Genomic DNA, 17,019 nt, shown 5'->3' with positions numbered 1-17,019 from the left:
AGTGTTACCTTTTGTGGCTGATAAAGTGAAAAAGTAGAAAATCCCATGCTTTGGAAATGTAATGAAATTGACAACCTTTTTTTCAATATATGGATGGTTTTGATGTAGTGTTTTGCAACATGCCAATATACTGTCACCTATTGTGAAATTTGGTGAATTTACAGCCCTGTTTTCTACAGTCAGCATCAAGATGTTTTAAGAAAGAGAAACATGAAGAATCAGTCTTTATGTGTTTGCAGCTTTCAGCAGTTGTGGAGGAAAGATTCAGATTCCTTATTAAGTAAGAGTAAAAGTACCATTACAACAATGTTAAAATACTCCATTACAAGCATTCAAAACCCTACTGAAGTAAAAGTACAATCAGAAAAATTTAGTTTATTTTTCAAAAATAAAACTACTTGTTTGCAGATGAATGTCCCTGTGACGGTTTATATTTTAACATTAGATTATTAATCCTGAGTCATCGAGGCTTCAGCAGCATTTTTAAGTTTTTAAAGTTCTCACTGATCTCAGCGTCTTTGTGAAATGTTGGATCATTGGATCAGTGACACCTGAAACATTTGACCAGGGGGAGCAACTCTTTTAGTATATCACAGTGTTGTATTTTACAGACCAGTGTTTATGCAATATGTAAAATCCTAACCTGAAGAACGGGTAGAGCTAGATGGAGATTACAGTAAATATACTTAGTTACTTTTCATCACTGGTTGTCTGGGATTAAATCACCTGGTCTGACATCTGAGGTTGAACTGAAACCATCTACAGACCTGAACATCTGAGCTTTACCATCACAGGCTTCAGCATAAGAGCTGATTTCTACAGCTTGGACCATTTTAGTTGTTTCTAAAAGTTCAAGTCTGTCACTGTGGCTGACCTTATGAAGACAACATATTATAAGACAACAAAACAGGAACTTCTTTTTGCAGCATGAAAACATTAAAACGCAATGACACAACATTAAAAGGGCTAACACTATACACACAATACACAAAACAAGTAAAAGGCTCGTGTTTGGAACCAAGGTGCAGTTACAGTGTGTTAGAGTTAAGAGTGAACTTGAACCTGTTTTAGAAACCTGTTTGTTTCTAATCGTCACCATCGCTCTCAGAGAGTATCTCACATCAGTCTGAGCTCACAGTAAACCTGTCCTTGGTCCTCAGGTGAGCTGACAGGATGCCCAGGTTTCAGGAGGTGGAGTCAGGTCACGCTCCGCCCTCTGGAGGCAGCGGCCTAGTTGCTAAGCGATACAGCATCCTGCAGAGTCTGGGCAGAGGAAGTTTTGGTTCAGTTTATCTGGTTCAGGACACAAGAGCTGCAGACGGAGAGAAGCTGTGAGTAGATTCACCTCAGCACTTCAACACCTCGACACCTCAACACTTCAACATCTCAACACCTCAACACCTCGACACTTCAACACCTCGACACCTCAACACCTCAACACTTCAACACCTCGACACCTCAACACCTCAACACCTCGACACTTCAACACCTCAACACCTCAACACTTCAACACCTCAACACCTCGACACCTCGACACTTCAACACTTCAACACTTCAACACCTCGACACTTCAACACCTCAACACCTCAACACTTCAACATCTCAACACCTCAACACCTCAACACCTCAACACCTCGACACTTCAACACCTCGACACCTCGACACCTCGACACTTCAACACTTCAACACCTCGACACCTCGACACCTCGACACTTCAACACTTCAACACCTCGACACTTCAACACCTCGACACCTCGACACCTCGACACTTCAACACCTCAACACCTCGACACTTCAACACCTCGACACTTCAACACCTCAACACCTCGACACCTCGACACTTCAACACCTCAACACCTCAACACTTCAACACTTCAACACCTCAACACCTCAACACTTCAACACTTCAACACCTCAACACCTCAACACTTCAACATCTCAACACCTCAACACCTCAACACTTCAACACCTCGACACCTCGACACTTCGACACCTCGACACTTCGACACCTCAACACCTCAACACTTCAACACCTCAACACCTCGACACTTCATCACTTCAACACATTCAAAGAAAGAAAAAACGTTAAAAGCTTATACACTTTGTTTCATTCCATTTTAATTCACATTTTGTAGCTTTTCACACATATTTTCATTCCGTGTGATGCTGATGATGGTGACACCTATCTCACTGTGCTAACACCTACACAGTGTTGCACTACAAACCCACATAAATAATGTACACTGAGAGTGTTGGTGGTGGTCACAGGAAACACTGTACCCTGGCATGATATAAACACTGTAGTTAGCAGTACAGTTTCTAATCTGCTCCATAGGCTGCAACAGTCAGTCAGACTGATGCTGACGGTTGTGTTGAGTAGTTCTGTGTCTTAAAGGTCCATATTTTAACTTCTCATGTGTTTTATCTGAAGTGTTGATCTCCATCAGAAGATATATTTGTGGTTTTAAGAACCAAAAAGCATCTCAGTGTAGTTTTACATCTCCTCTCTCAGGCTTCTCTCTGGAGCTCTAGTAACAACAGGTCAGTCAGCCAATCAGAGGAGAGGATCTGAGTAACAACATGTCAGTTTGATGGTTTCAGGTTTGGAGTTTACATGTCAGTGTCTCCTGGTATTTTAGATTTTTCCTCATGACGCCATGGAAGTGAGTCAGAGGGAGAAAGTTCTGCAGACTGTCACTAGGTGGCAGCATTGCACCATGAAAACACACACGCTGCCTCCTGTGTGTGGAAGAACATGTCTCTGAGCTGATCTGGGTTCAGTAAAGCAGAAATCATCACTTCAGAATAAATTGAACATAAATAAGCTGCTCTGAAACACTGATCAGAGTGTGTGTGTGTGTGTGTGTGTGTGTGTGTGTCTGTGTGTGTGTGTGTGTGTGTGTGTGTGTTTACTGTTCACCAGTGTTTCCCATGAGCACCTGGGCCTCCTGTGTACTGACTGGATTTAATGAAGACAGCAGCAGATTCCAGGGCTGATCTGGAACTGATGTGGTTCTTCACTGTTCAGACTCCATCAGTGTCACTGCCTCGACACGCAGTTCTTTGTTCCTCCTGTAGTGTTGGTGGACTGAGCGCAGACCCAGTTCAGGGTGGCGTTATTTCCCTGAGCTGGTGGTGTCTGTGGCCACAGCAAATGAACCGGTCATCATCAAATTTATATAGTTTTGGTCCATTGTCTGTGAAGGTAAAGTCTGGTAAAGTCCTGACAGGTAGACCGCCTGTTCCACGGTTTTTACAGTCTCCTTGTGCTCTCGTACCTCTGCTGTCTATGGCAGCTGTACAGCCCACTCTCAAAACACTCGAACCATGAGAACTGTGAGAACCATGAGAACCATGAGACCACAGGAACTGTCCACGAGAGTCCAAAACTGTGACCAGTAGCTCCCCTGCTGAAATGTGTGTGTTGAGCTCTCTGGGCCTCATGAACTTTTTATGAGCAGACTAGACAGTATGAACCAACCAGACCTCGCCATGGTTACTATAATAACATCACAGCTTGGTTAGGTTCAGGAAAAAATGGTGATTTGGGTTAAAATAAGTACTTCCTCAGCATTGGACGGTCTTTGTTGTCATGGTAACAATAATAACAGTGAACGGTCATGGATAATAGAAACAACATAAACTGCAACTGTCACATGGGAATCGAACACCGCTCTCCTGGGTCATATTCATCCATCCACCCCAACCTCCTCCTGACGTGGACTCTGTCGCTCTATAAACTACGTCACCGCACTTTTCCCTTTGCTCCTGTCATCATTGCTACGACCACTAGATGTCGCCTAGCAACAGAACCTAACTCTGGGTCATAGTGACCTGCTGACAGACGACCTGTGACCTCGTTTGTTGCAGGACAGTCTGGTGGGATCAGATATTTAGGTTGTCTCAGACGTTCAGTACTGATACATAAATGAACAACGTTCCTCACAATATGAACTGTTTCTGTCTCAGTTTCACTGTGTCAACACTTCATTCTTAATCCATCCAACACACACACACACACATACACACACACAGACACACACACACACACACACACACACACACTGACTCTTGTCTGCTCAGTCGTCTGCTGAGGATGACAAGAAGTCAGAGATGTGATGAACATGGAGGAGGTGAAGATTTCTCAGGTCCTGTAAACCTGCAGCAACAACATCCTGTCACCCTCTCAGAGACTGGACTAAGTGTGTGTGTGTGTGTGTGTGTGTGTGTGTGTGTGTGTGTGTGTGTGTGTGTGTGTGTGTGTGTGTGTCCTCAGATTCCTGCAGTGATTTGCAGATATTATGATCTTATGATGATTATGTTTCATTTCATTTACGCTGGAACAAAAATAAAAATGATGACGGTGTAATTTTTTTGTTGGGGCTGAGAACATGTTCCTTCATATCTGGAGGATGAAGCTGATCTGTCGGCCGGGGCGTCTTTGCAGCACTACAACACTCAATGTTGTGACACATTTTATCAGAAAAAACTGCAGCCCCTGTGATTTGTGTATTTTAATTTGTAATTTTGATTGTATTTCGATTAATTGTCCAACTCTATTCTTTCCTAAATATTTGCTGCTGCAGGACACAAAAAGCTTCACCACCAAAGTCCTTCCAACATCTGAATATACAGTGGTTATATTGAACCCTCAGTGAACTCCACACTAACACTGGGCAGTTCCTCAGTTCTTCATGTCAACCCCCAAAGAGGTTCTACTGGATCCAGGTCTGAGCTTGAACTGGACTCAGTGTCATGATGAAACCAGTTTGTGACCTGGATCATTATCCTGCTGAGGCCTTCAGACCAGGACTGACTGGTGTTAAGACCCAAAGTGAGTCCAGAAAACACCCCCACACCACCTCCACCACCTGGACAGTTGTTGTCCAGTTGTTGTCCAGGTGGTGGACACCCCACACACACACACACACACACACATATCCTGAGACTGTGTGAGTGACAGCTCGGCCTCTGCAGCCTCAGACCTGTGAGCTTCAGTCCATTAAAGCTCTGTGTGTCTGTGTGTGTGTGTGTGTGAGATGAAACAGTACAGTGTAGATTTCATCCTGAACTTTGTGTTCGCTGAATAAGAAGAGGATGAGCTTTAATGAGCAGGTGCAGCGTCAGTGTGTTGCTAAAGGGCACAGCGTCAGGACCTGCTGCAGGAGGGCTGAGTGTCTGCAGGACGCCGCTCAGAGAGAACCAGGCTGTCGTCAGGAAGCAGATGGTGAGTTGGTGGTTGGAGTCGTCATCTCTGCCCTTTCACCACCAGACAGGTCTCACCCCCCCCCCCCCCCCATCTCTCCTGCTCTGCCAGACTTAGACACGGCTGCGTGTCAGCGTTTGCTCAGAAATCTCTGGGTCAGAGACAAAACCTGAGCTTCACAACTTCTTCTGTTGTGTTGATGTGTGAAGAGCAGAGCTCTGTCCTCACAGACCGACAGAGGCGGTGGAGAACAGAGGAAACTGTATTTAGGAGGTTTCTGATGCGCCGTGATCTCAGCTGTCTGTCAGGATGTGGTATCCATGGCAACAGCAGAGCAACGCCTGTTAACTTTTTATTCCGCTTTCACGTCTCAGTTTGTCAGTGAGCTGATGAAACCAGATGAAGCTCGGTGAAGATTTGAACAGGAGCGTCTGTCAGTCAGAGAGAGAGACAGGAAGCGTCTTCTTCTTCACTGAAAGCACAAAGAGAGGAGATGATCAGCTGATCTGTCCTGGTCCCTGTGGAGTTCATCTGACACCAAGGAGACAGAAATTCATCTGATAACTTATTTATTGTTCTGTCTGATCACATTCATGTTAACAGTTTCCAGTTTGGGAGGGGCTCCTTTCTTTACTCTAACCAATCAAAACTGGATCATCAACCAGGCAAAGTGGGCGACTGCCCAGGAGCCCAAACGCCCCCAGGTTTACGCCACATCATTTAGGTCCATATGGTTTGATCAAACAGAAATTTATCAGAAATTTGGCATTAGACATCCTGATGTTGAATTCTGGTCACCATGGAAACGCACCTATTAAGGCTGATAATTATGTCAGTCAGTTACTGTAGTTTACTTTGAGTCAGTCCCACACACACCGTCCTGACGCCTCAAATACTCACTGCAGGACCAAATGTGGATTAATCCGCCGCTGAAAATAGTCCCAACAAATGCTCTGTTTGATAAACAGGACAGTGATCAGCTGATTTAATAAATACTGAGCCTTTTAAACATGAAACGAGGTGTTTGTGAGGCATTTTTAAAGTTGTGTGTCTTCATCAGGAACCAGTCGACTCAATGTTTCAAACGCCTCAGAGATGATGAGTTTCCTCCGTCCTGTGAAGTCGTCGTAAACAGTCTGTCAGCGCGCTGCTGTGATCTGCTGCTGAGTGATCGATCACTGCGCTCACAGCTCTGAAACTTTGCCGCTCGCCCTGCTGACACCCTCACATCTCACTTTATGTTGTGTCACGGTGGGGGGGGGGGGTCCTGATGTATTCACTTCCTGTTTGGCAGCGCTTCGAGGCAGATCTCCACCAGAAAACATCTCAGTGAGGGTTAAACACCTGCTAGGAGACACCACAGAGCTGTGAGGTCTCCTGTGGAGCTGCCATCGACTCCCAGAGAGACACAGAGTCTGGAGGACACACATGTTCATCTCCCCCTCCGCCGTCACCCCCACCTCCCGCATTATCTTCTAATTGTGATGTTAGAGCGGGGGAGTCAGAGGGCGGAGTGACCCCTCCTGCAGCTGGAGGAGGTCTTTCCTTCCCTTGTTTTCGTTGCATTGATCTGATTTATGTTACTCAGAGCTTCAGGAGCACCTGCTGGTTTCACTGCAGCTGTCTGACCAGGCTGACGTTCACCTGGCGGACAGGTGAGCTCAGGTCCAGGACTTCACAGGCCGAAGACTGAAGGCCTCATTTAGTATATATGTAAATCACAGCTGCTTAAAAGCCAGCCAGAGCTCTCAGGTCGTCTGGGTCTGATATTGTGGCTGTGCTGAGTCAGTTCAGCGTCAGGTGAAGCTGCTTCCTGGTTTCTGGCTCCGCCTCTCTGACGACCTCTGACGACCTCGGCTGTTTGCTTTTTCTGTTTCCTTTCAATAACGTGAAACAAACCCAGGTACAGCAGCAAGGTGTTGTTGCTAGGCGACCTCTAGTGGCTGTACGAATGATGACAGGAGCAAAGGAGGAAGTGTTCGATTCCCGGGTGAAACCAGGAGTTTATGTTGTTTCTTTTATCCATGACTGAAACCTGACCAAACCAAACCATGTCCCTTCCACAAGCTTAACTGCATGTTTATTACTGTTACCCTGACAACCAAGGTCCAGGACGCTGGGTTGGGTGTCCAGGTTGGAGGACTTGATCATTCCTGAGATCATGTGTCCATCGACCTCCTGAAGGAACTTCCAGAACACTTTGTTCTGGTTCTCCAGTCGTAGTTAAGGTTCTGGTCTGATCTCCACCTCCTCTCAGTCTGACGGTTGGAGTCCTTCCCACCGTCGTCCTCCTCCAATGGACCCGACACTTCGCCTCCCGGTTCACGCTCTGACTGTGTTTTCTCTCTCGGCCCAGCTGACAGGAGCTCAGAAACATCTCGGCTTTAATCAGGGTGTCACACTTCAGACAGACTTTCACTGTTGTTGCATAGCAACAGAGAATCGGCGCTCCCGGCTCAGGAAGAGCTTCACACCAGAAGGAAGGAAAAAAGAAGAGAAGCCGTCTCAGTGCAGCTCGTAGTGAATGAACTGAATGAAATGAATTTGCGCAGATTATAAATTCAGGCTGGAAGTTTGATTTCCCAGAAGCCTTTTGGCTTCAACGAGGAATTAAAGCAGCTAATGAGTCTCTGAGCTGCTGGCACAGATCTGTGGCCCTTGGGTCCCTCACACTGGGAGAAGAGCTGCAGTCTGGATTATCACGGGGCCCCTGTCCAGGTTTGGTCCAGATTGTTTGGGTCCATATAATTTGATCAATGTTGAAGTTGCACCACTTCAGGTACTCCACCCACCCCAGTGTGGCCCCAGCATGGCCCCAGTGTGGCCCCAGCCTCATAGAGGGACTGTTGTAAAGTTGATTCATCCAGCTGTCAGACTGAAACCAACAATTATTTTCATCCCCATCAGGTCTCCAACAATCAGAGACCAGTGAGGCTTCACTCTGGTACCAGTGAATCTTTTCACATTTTTGTTTCAAATATTATTTTCATGATGAGTCAAGTAATTTTCTGTGAAACGACTAATCGATTAATCAATTACTCATCTCGGATCTGGAGCAGTGGTTGGTTTCTGTGTGAAACGACCATGAAAAGAAACAAATATCTGCAATTTTAATAAAACTGTTCATGTTCATGGATTCACACTGTGAGAGCATCTGAGTGTTTATTTCCCCAACAACAGTTAATCCTCACATTTAAGCATCTTACTCTTTAATTGAACAGTTTCTTCCTAATGTTGATTTTTCTTTCAAAGGGGAAAAACTAAAAATATAAAATGTAAATGTGACCTTATTCCTGCAAAAATAAAAATTCAAGACAACAGGTAAAAGAACAGATTCACTGGAACTTACCTGAACATATGAGTCACATTACGAAGTCTCTGCTCAGGATCAGTGTTTAGTGTCACTGTTTCCTGATTATACATTTACTTTCAGTGCAGGACTTTTACTTGTAATGGAGTATTTTAACTTCCTGTAAGGAACTCAGGACAGGAAGTGTGTGAGGCAGAAAGGACGGAGTCACCGGAGTGAACTCAGAGAAGCTGTGTTGTATTTCAGCAGGGAAACATCCACAGTTTGACTCAAGCACAAAGTGAAGCAGTGCTGTTATTGAACCAGAGGCTCCAGTTCACCTGCTGACCTGCTCACCAGTTTAACAAGAGCAGAGGAGGGGGCCACACTGTGAGGAGGAGCTTTACATGTTTTACAACATGTGATGACAAAGTGGGACAAACAGAGGAGGGTGTTCTCACAGGGAACCGAAAACTCTGAACCACACAAATATGAAATAAACGTCTGTTCCCTCGTGTGCAGGTGAAGTGTCCAGTCTTTGTTTATCTCAGTGTCTTAAAGACTCAAATTCTCTTTTCTCAAAAAAAAGCTCTAAAATTGATCTTTTTTCCCAATTTAATTGATTATTTTGTTTATTGATGAGCCTGTGAAATATCAACATGTAGTGAAAAACATCCATACAAAACCTTCTTCTGTCCAAGGTGACATCTTCAGGTTACTTACTTTGTTCATCCACCAGTCAGAGATATTTCATCTAATATCACAAACCCTGTTCTGACGTTCCAGTATTTACACCTCTGTCTTTTAATTTCATACCTTCTCTGTGCAGGAAGTTCATAAAACCCTCTAAGCCGTAGATCCTAGAAGAACTTATTGAGCTTTACTTTTTGAGTCTGGCAGCTGAGCCGAGCCTCTTGCATATTGTTTTATCCTGACAGTGGAAAATAAGGAAAGTCTCATGATATGGAAATAGGCTTTTGTTCCCCCTTTATTAAAATAGGGTGAACCAGCTGCTTTAGATAACTATAGGCCAATATTTAGTTATCAGCACTCAGTCAGACGTCATTTGTACATGGAATAAAAAGAAAAACCAGCAAAACAGCCTGTACCACAGGGTTCTGGATTAGGTCCATTTTCATTCACTATAATCTGGGTTGAAACGTGTCCGATGACATTTTTCATTCTTATGCTGATGACACTGTTGTTTACTGCTGTGTGACTACTCTCGTACAGGCCACTGAATACTTGTCAAAATACCCGCAGTCAGCTGAAGCTTGTTCTTACTGCAGATGAGACCAAACTTAAGTTGATCGCGTAGATCTAGATCACAAAATATCCCTTTGGTGCTCACTCTTGAGGGAAGTGAAATAGTTGGTTAACTTTTATAAACATATAGTTTTAGCTGAGGCTTTTATTTCTTAAATAAGTTGTTTTTGTTTTCCCTCTGTGTTGGGCCGTGGTGGGGTTTTATCTATGCACACCTCTGCTCAGTGTCTCTGTGTGATTCACACAGTTCCCTCAGGTTCATAACCAACTAGGAATCTAAATGAATTAATCCTGTTAAATGCTTTTAAATCCAAAATGAAAGAATAAAAAGGAAATTTCTTAAGATGTCATTTTGTACTTTGTTAGGGTTCAGTTATATTTATGCTGCTCATCTCATCTCATCCAGGTGTCTTTTAAAAGAGAGAATCTTAATCTCACTGGGACTTTCCTGGTTAATTAAAGGCAAATTCTCACATCTGTGAAGATAAAACTAGTAAATGTTTGACATTTTGGTTTGATAAGTGACTGAACAATCAATAGATAATTTTCTCTTAATTGATGCAAGGATTAATAATTTGAATGGTTTCATCCAACCATTTGTTTTCTACTGTTCATCCAGCTCCAGGTCACACATTCATTTCATTAATTCCATCATTAAGAATTGTTATATACAGCTGGGAAATACTGAGGAAATATAATGATACATAATTCTGGGTCATATCGTCTGCAGTTATTTTGTCTTGTACTTTCATACTTTGAAAGCGGTTGTTGATTGTTGAGTTGTTGTCCAACAGAATAACCAGATATTAAGATTTCTATCACTGTGACACAACACTGGAGGAGTCTAAAACCCTCTGTCTCCCCTCACACATTTCACCTCCGTCTCTTCAGGAAGGTGTTGAAGCAGATTCCTCTGGGCGACCTTCGACCTGACGAGACGGTCCGAGCGACACAGGAAGCCCAGCTGCTGTCTCAGCTGCACCACCCGGCCATCCTCACCTTCTACCACAGCTTCCTGGAGAGAGACAACTTCTGCATCATCACAGAGTACTGCCAGGTAACACCAGCACTGTGCACCTGTATTCAGGGGCAGGTGCAGAGCAGGTTTTCAGCCGAGCGGTGCTGATGTGTCTGTGGAGCTGAGGGTTGTTTGAAATGCTCAGTGTGAACAGCAGACGTCCAACACTGACTGAGCTACACAACAGCGTGTTATATTGTGTGTCCAGCTGGAGCATTAGGCTGAATCCAAATGTCAAAACTTCACCTCTCTCACTGACTTGACGGTCGATTCCTCAGGAAGTCTGTTATAGATTTTCACAATAAATATGACAAGAGAATGAACTGATAATAACCTCAGAGCTGCTGTTTTTAGACCAGACTCTCTTTAGCTCTATCCTTCTTTCAGTCTCTTGACTTTAGCCCAACTCAACAGCTTCCTGCAGCTGATATAAGCTGCTTCTTGTGATGCTCTAACATTAAATCATTATCTCAACAATCAGCCAGACTTTTCTCAGGCTGCTGCTAACAGGGTTTTAATGATAAAATGATGCCCGGCAAAATATTCAGTTGCACGTGCTGCAGCTAATTTACCCTCTAAATAATTTCTACATAATGACCCATACAAACCACTCCTCATTCACTCCTGATAAAGGTGGGGGAGGGGTTGGTGTTGAAATGTAAATATAATATCAGTTGACTGATGTTAGTTATATCCAGCAAAGATGTTTTTGAACTCTGCACTGTTTTAAAGGTCAGGTCCTGCTTTTTCAGTCTCAAACACAAACACATGGCAGCTCTGCATAGAGCAGTGACAATGCAGCAGCACCTTGTCATTGGCAGTAAATACAGATGGGCGGAGCCTCTGTGACATCACCCACAGGTTTCTGAAGCTCTAAGTGAGCTGCTCCACTGTCGCCATCTTAGCGGTGTCTGACTCCACCCCTAACTCCCAGCTAATCTAAATATGGTCAAAGAGGTGGGGCATGTGTGGAGCAGAGACTCTGGGGCATGATGGTTTGTGGCGAGCATACGCTCACCACTTGTCACTCAAAGAGGCCACGCCCTCAATTCTCCATCATTTAGTCCTTAATAAAATGTAAACAGGTGAGTTGTATAAATTCAGCCGTACAGGTGTCATGAAGGAGGAAATGATCTCTAGAGACCAGAACAGTTTCTGTACCAGGCTGTAAACATGTTTCTTTCTGCTGTAAAGTCGGACATTTGAACATGGGAGTCTCTGGGACTGACTCACTGCTGGAGCCAGACTCTAGTGGTCGTTAGAGGAACTGCAGCTCCTTCACTGTTGAAGCTTCAGGTTCAGGTTTTTTTCAGTTTAGATGAGTGACAGAGCGTTTTGAAGTTTCTCTTCTTTCCTTTGTGTTTAGCTCTTCAGTGCAGTTAGGGGAAAAGAGAACCTAGCAGCGTTTATTATTGGTTCATGGATTTTCACAGGTCAGTTGTGAAAATGAACCAGTTCTATATGTAATCATTTATTATTTCACAACAAAACCTGCATTTTCGTGGCTTTTGCTATTTGCATCGATTGTCTATGATACTTTTATTTTTTGCGTCCATGTTTAACTTTATGTATCTACAGAGAAAACAGCAAAAGCAAAAAAGTGTGTGTGTGTGTGTGTGTGTGTGTGTGTGTGTGTGTGTGTGTGTGTGTGTGTGTGTGTGTGTGTGTGTGTGTTTGGTGCTGTCCATGGTGCTGAAACAAAGCAGAGGAAACAGACAGAACACATTACTCAGCTCGGTGTTTCAGTCTGTTCAGTCTTTGTGTTTGTCAGTAGAACTTTCAGCCCTGATTCTATTTTTCCCAGTGATTATTAAAATAATAATAAATGTAAAAAAATAATGCTTTGTTTGTGATGACAGTTTTAACAGTTCATCTCGGCGCTGTCCAGACACTGTGGATTTTTTGCTGTGTTCTCTGACCCCTCCCTCTCTGTGTTGTGGCACCTCCTGGTTTACAAATGAATCCTCTTCATCTCTGACCCCAACAAAGGTCGTGAGAAACCTGGTGTCATGTTTGATGACCAGCTGTCCTTCTCTGACCATGTTGCAGCCGTTCGTCAGGTCCGGCCACTTGATGGTGGAACCAGCTCCTGAAGTCTCTCAGAGCGGGAGCGTCCCTCTCTCTCCTCAGAGAGCTCCTCCTCTCCTCACTCCTCTCCTCACTCCTCTAACCCCCCCACATGCCTGACCAGCTCACTTCTTCACCTGATCTCCTTCATTGATGAAACAGATGTAGAACTGAGTCCTGACACCGAGTCTCTACTGACCTGGACCTGAACCTGATCCACCTCATGAGTCTCTGAGGATAAAGAGTCTGATCCATGAGTCAGTGTAAATGTAAATGTGGTGCAGCTTTTAAGTTATTTTGAACCATCCCTGTAAAATCAGTGGGTTGGTTCCTTCTTGTGAGCAAAGATGTTTCTGTTATGGACATGAACGGGTTAAAAAGGACAGCACCTGACCGACGTTAGCTTGCTAATCTTAAATACTGTAAGTTAGATTGTAAGACAATAACTCTTACTAAGATTGTAGACATAGTAACTCTGCTGGACCACCTTGCACAGGTAATGTTAATTTGATGACACCCAATTGCTAAAGTGACCATTGTTTGACTTTTGCCATGGACCAGCACCGTGGACCAGCTCCGTGGACCAGCACCGTGGACCAGCTCCGTGGACCAGCTCCATGGACCAGCACCGTGGACCAGCACCGTGGACCAGCACTGTGCCCACACACAGTCAGCGCTGTCTATGGTTCAGAAACAACAGCCACATGTATCTCTGCCAATAATTTTGTGGCTTTTGCTGTTTCCTCTGTAGAAAATGTTAATCACTGCTGATTGGCTCTCGTCATTTCCTCTGACTATCATGTGACAAACATGCTCCATCATCATCATTATCACTGAGGAATGAGTTCTGATTGGCTGAAATACTTCTTGTCTGGTGGGTGGATATGACTCGGTCCTACAGGAAACAGCTGGCTCCGAGGCGGCGCTCTAACATCAGCCTCAAAGACTCGTCAGCAGGATTTCTAATGATGTGAAAACACCAGAGCTGAACTGGTCTCAGACTTTGGGCCCTGAAGCGTAATTAAGGACGTGAAGCTGAGGGGGAACAATGACTGGTCCAGACCTCCAGGACCTGTAGGGGACATACAGGGTCGGCTGCTGGAGACACTGCTAAAAAAACCTCCAGTTAATGTGCAGTAAAAGCAGAAAGAGCCCCCCCCCGCCTCTTTGATGCTTCTTTCTCCTCATTTTCCCAAACATCCACTGCTGCTGTTCTCAGTGTGTATAGAACTACAAAATGAAGCAACAGTATGAAACTGGATCTCTGCCTCCCCCCACCACCTTCCTCTTCCTCTCTCTCTTTTCATTATACTCCTCTCTTCATCTCTGCCGTCTTGATTACAGCAGGTACGTCCTGTCTGCAGCCTCTCCACTAATGAATCTCACACTGCCTTCGTGTTCCTCTCACTCCCTCCCACACATGGAGTATTCTCCTCCAACACGTCATCTGGTGGAGATCCCCCCCCTCGTTATCCGGCTGTCCTCCCCCTGCAGCGCTGCCCCGCCAACCCCCCACCCCCCACATCTCAGTGGGAGCCTGAAGCTTTAATTCCCCCTCTCCCTCCTGCAGATCTATTCACAAAGCTTTAAACATTTCTCTGCTGGTAACTGGATGGCTTTGGCTTTTTGCATTTGTACCACAGACACCAGTATAAACCAGTATGATCACACACACACACACACACACACACACAGTCAGGGAGCAGCAGCAGGAATATTCATGCCACCGCAGCCATATTGTTCTACCAGATTTTTCATGCAGTTTGACATTAAAAGACCCTTCAGATGTGAAAACAGTCCACACACACACACACACACACACACACACACACACACACACACACACACACACACAAACACACACACACTGAAACATCAGGTCCAATCAAACCGCCCGTGCACTCAGAGACCCTCTGAGCTATTGTTTCTAGTCAGACCATTACCCACAATCCCCTGCAGAGCTGTGGAGGACTCAAGGGTTTTACTGCAACATATTAAACCCAACAGGAAAGTCAGACCAGTTATTATGAAGAAAAGCAAATAAGGAGAAAGAAACAGGCAGGAGGACAATTTTATATTAATGGTTATGATATTTCAGATGGTTTATTACAAAGTGCTGTACAGAAGAGTCTCATTAGGCTGCTCTGGTTGGAGATTCAGCTCAGTGTTTCCCTGAGTGTAAAACCAACTGAGCCAATCAGAGATTCAGGATGGAGACGTCATGGATGAGATGGTCGTGTACATCAACTGTACAAAGGCTGCACACTTAATTAAATATTATCCAGATCACAGCATGGCCGAGTTCAATATCCAAATCACAGGAGCTTTTTTCTGAAGGTAAAATGTGTCACAACAACAGGCCATAGATGAAGAGTTGTGATGCTACAGAGACGCCCGGCTACAGATCATCTTCTCCACATGTGAAGGAACAAAACAAACATCACATCATCTTCAGTTTTCTGTTTTCTTTTTCGGTGAAAGTGAAATGATGTCAGTCACTGGGGGTCGGTCTGACAGAAACATGTATATACATCATATCATTAGATTATTATTACAGTTTTTTATGATGAAATAATGTTCTGATTATTTTTTATTGTTTGGGAAATTGAAATCAAACAGATGAAATCTCCTTTACCCACAGACAGAAGTTCAAATCATTGAAAACAAATTATTAAAAAACAATTATCAAAGTAATTAATATGAAAAGCAAACACTGGAGTCAGTTATGCTGCTATAGAGCTAGACTGCTGGGGGATTCCCATGATTCACTGGGCTCTCTCTCTCTCTCTCTCTCTCTCTCTCTCTCTCGCTCTCGAGATTACTTTATGCCATTAACTTATATATTTTTTTCTCTCCCCCGTAGTTTGTGCTTCTCCTCTCTCTCCCTCTCTCTCTCTCTCTCTCTCTCTCTCCCTCTCTCTGTCCTCATTCTGCAGGTCTCTCTGCCTCTGGAGCAGCAGGACCCAGATCCACCACTACTCATCTTTACTATTAACCACTGTTACCTGTCATCATTATTGATAACACCATTACCTACACAGCTGTTCCTGGTCTCTCTCTCTTTTCTCCTCTCTCCTCCCCCCACCCCCCTTTTTTTATCTCCTCCTAAACCCAACCGGTCGAGGCAGACCCCCCCCCCACCCCAAGTTCTGTTGGAGGTTTCTTCCTGTTAAAAGGGAGTTTTTCCTCCCCCCTGTCGCCAAGCGCTGCTCTTTGTGGGAACTGTTGGGATTGAGATAATGTATATTATGATTTGGCGCTATACAAATAAAATTGAATTGAATTGAAAAATTTATTAGAATAGTTGCCAATTAATTTTGTGTGGATGGACTAATCGTCTGAGCTGCTCGGAGTTCAGTCCCTGAGAAACCACATGGTCTCAGAGCTGGACTCTGTTAGACCTGCTCCCTCTCTGCCCTCCTCAGGACCGGGATTTGGACTGTAAACTGGAGGAGGTGAGACAAGCGGGGCGGAGCCTCCCCGAAATCCAGGTCGTTGATTGGCTCGTCCAGTTGCTGCTTGGCCTTCACTACATGCATGACAGGTGAGGGATACGGTCGCCATGGCAACACACATTCCTTAAGTCTCCCCTCATTCTGCTCTCTGCACATTTCACACTTTGTGCAGAATTTGTGTAATTAGGTTCCTCTCCTCCCTCAGCATTACAGAGGCAGTCTGGAGGTCAAAGGTCGTCCACTCATTAGTTGTACTGAACTGGATCCAGACAGATGTTACAGATAAATTCAGTCTCTGGCCAAACAGCTGCACACATCACACGATCAATCAAGCTATAACTAAGTGTCAATCAATCAATAAACAGTCAGGTAAATGAATCTGATGTTTTTTGTCCCATTTCCTTGACTGCTGCTCTGTTTCCTGCAGGCGAATACTCCACAGAGATCTCAAAGCCAAGAACGTCTTCCTGAAACGAAACCTCGTTAAGATTGGTGAGTTTCCTCCTCTGCTGCTGCAAAGGCTCAGGGGAACTTCTCCCTGTTTGTTTTAGTTCTTGCTGAACATGTGTGTGTTTGTGTTGATTCTCTCGTTCAGCGATTTCCCTCTCAGCAACCACAAAAGCTGTGAAAATGGGAGCATAAATAGAACCAGTTAATTATGAGTCTGTGTTCCAGCAGGAGAACGTGGATCCACTCGGAGCCAGTTTTATCTGGAGTG

The 17,019-nt window shown here is 44.5% G+C and overlaps 1 protein-coding gene across 2 annotated transcripts in view; it reads left to right on the top strand.

Moving 5' to 3' along the window:
• nek11 (NIMA-related kinase 11) overlaps positions 1-17,019 on the top strand; it is a 47,843-nt gene that overhangs the window by 539 nt on the left and 30,285 nt on the right. For both annotated transcript variants that reach the window (XM_071470184.1, XM_071470185.1), the window contains exons 2-5: positions 1,161-1,331; positions 10,653-10,818; positions 16,272-16,390; positions 16,729-16,793. In XM_071470184.1, the coding sequence (XP_071326285.1) occupies positions 1,174-1,331; positions 10,653-10,818; positions 16,272-16,390; positions 16,729-16,793 (508 nt within the window). In that variant the 5' untranslated portion in view covers positions 1,161-1,173. The remainder of the gene's footprint in view (positions 1-1,160; positions 1,332-10,652; positions 10,819-16,271; positions 16,391-16,728; positions 16,794-17,019) is intronic.

This window comes from Trachinotus anak, unplaced genomic scaffold (genome assembly GCF_046630095.1).
Source record: "Trachinotus anak isolate AG129_WGS33_773 ecotype Australia unplaced genomic scaffold, CSIRO_AGI_Tana_v1 ptg000032l, whole genome shotgun sequence".
NCBI classification, from domain to species: Eukaryota; Metazoa; Chordata; class Actinopteri; order Carangiformes; family Carangidae; genus Trachinotus; species Trachinotus anak.
This window is presented reverse-complemented; position numbering and strand designations above follow the sequence as displayed.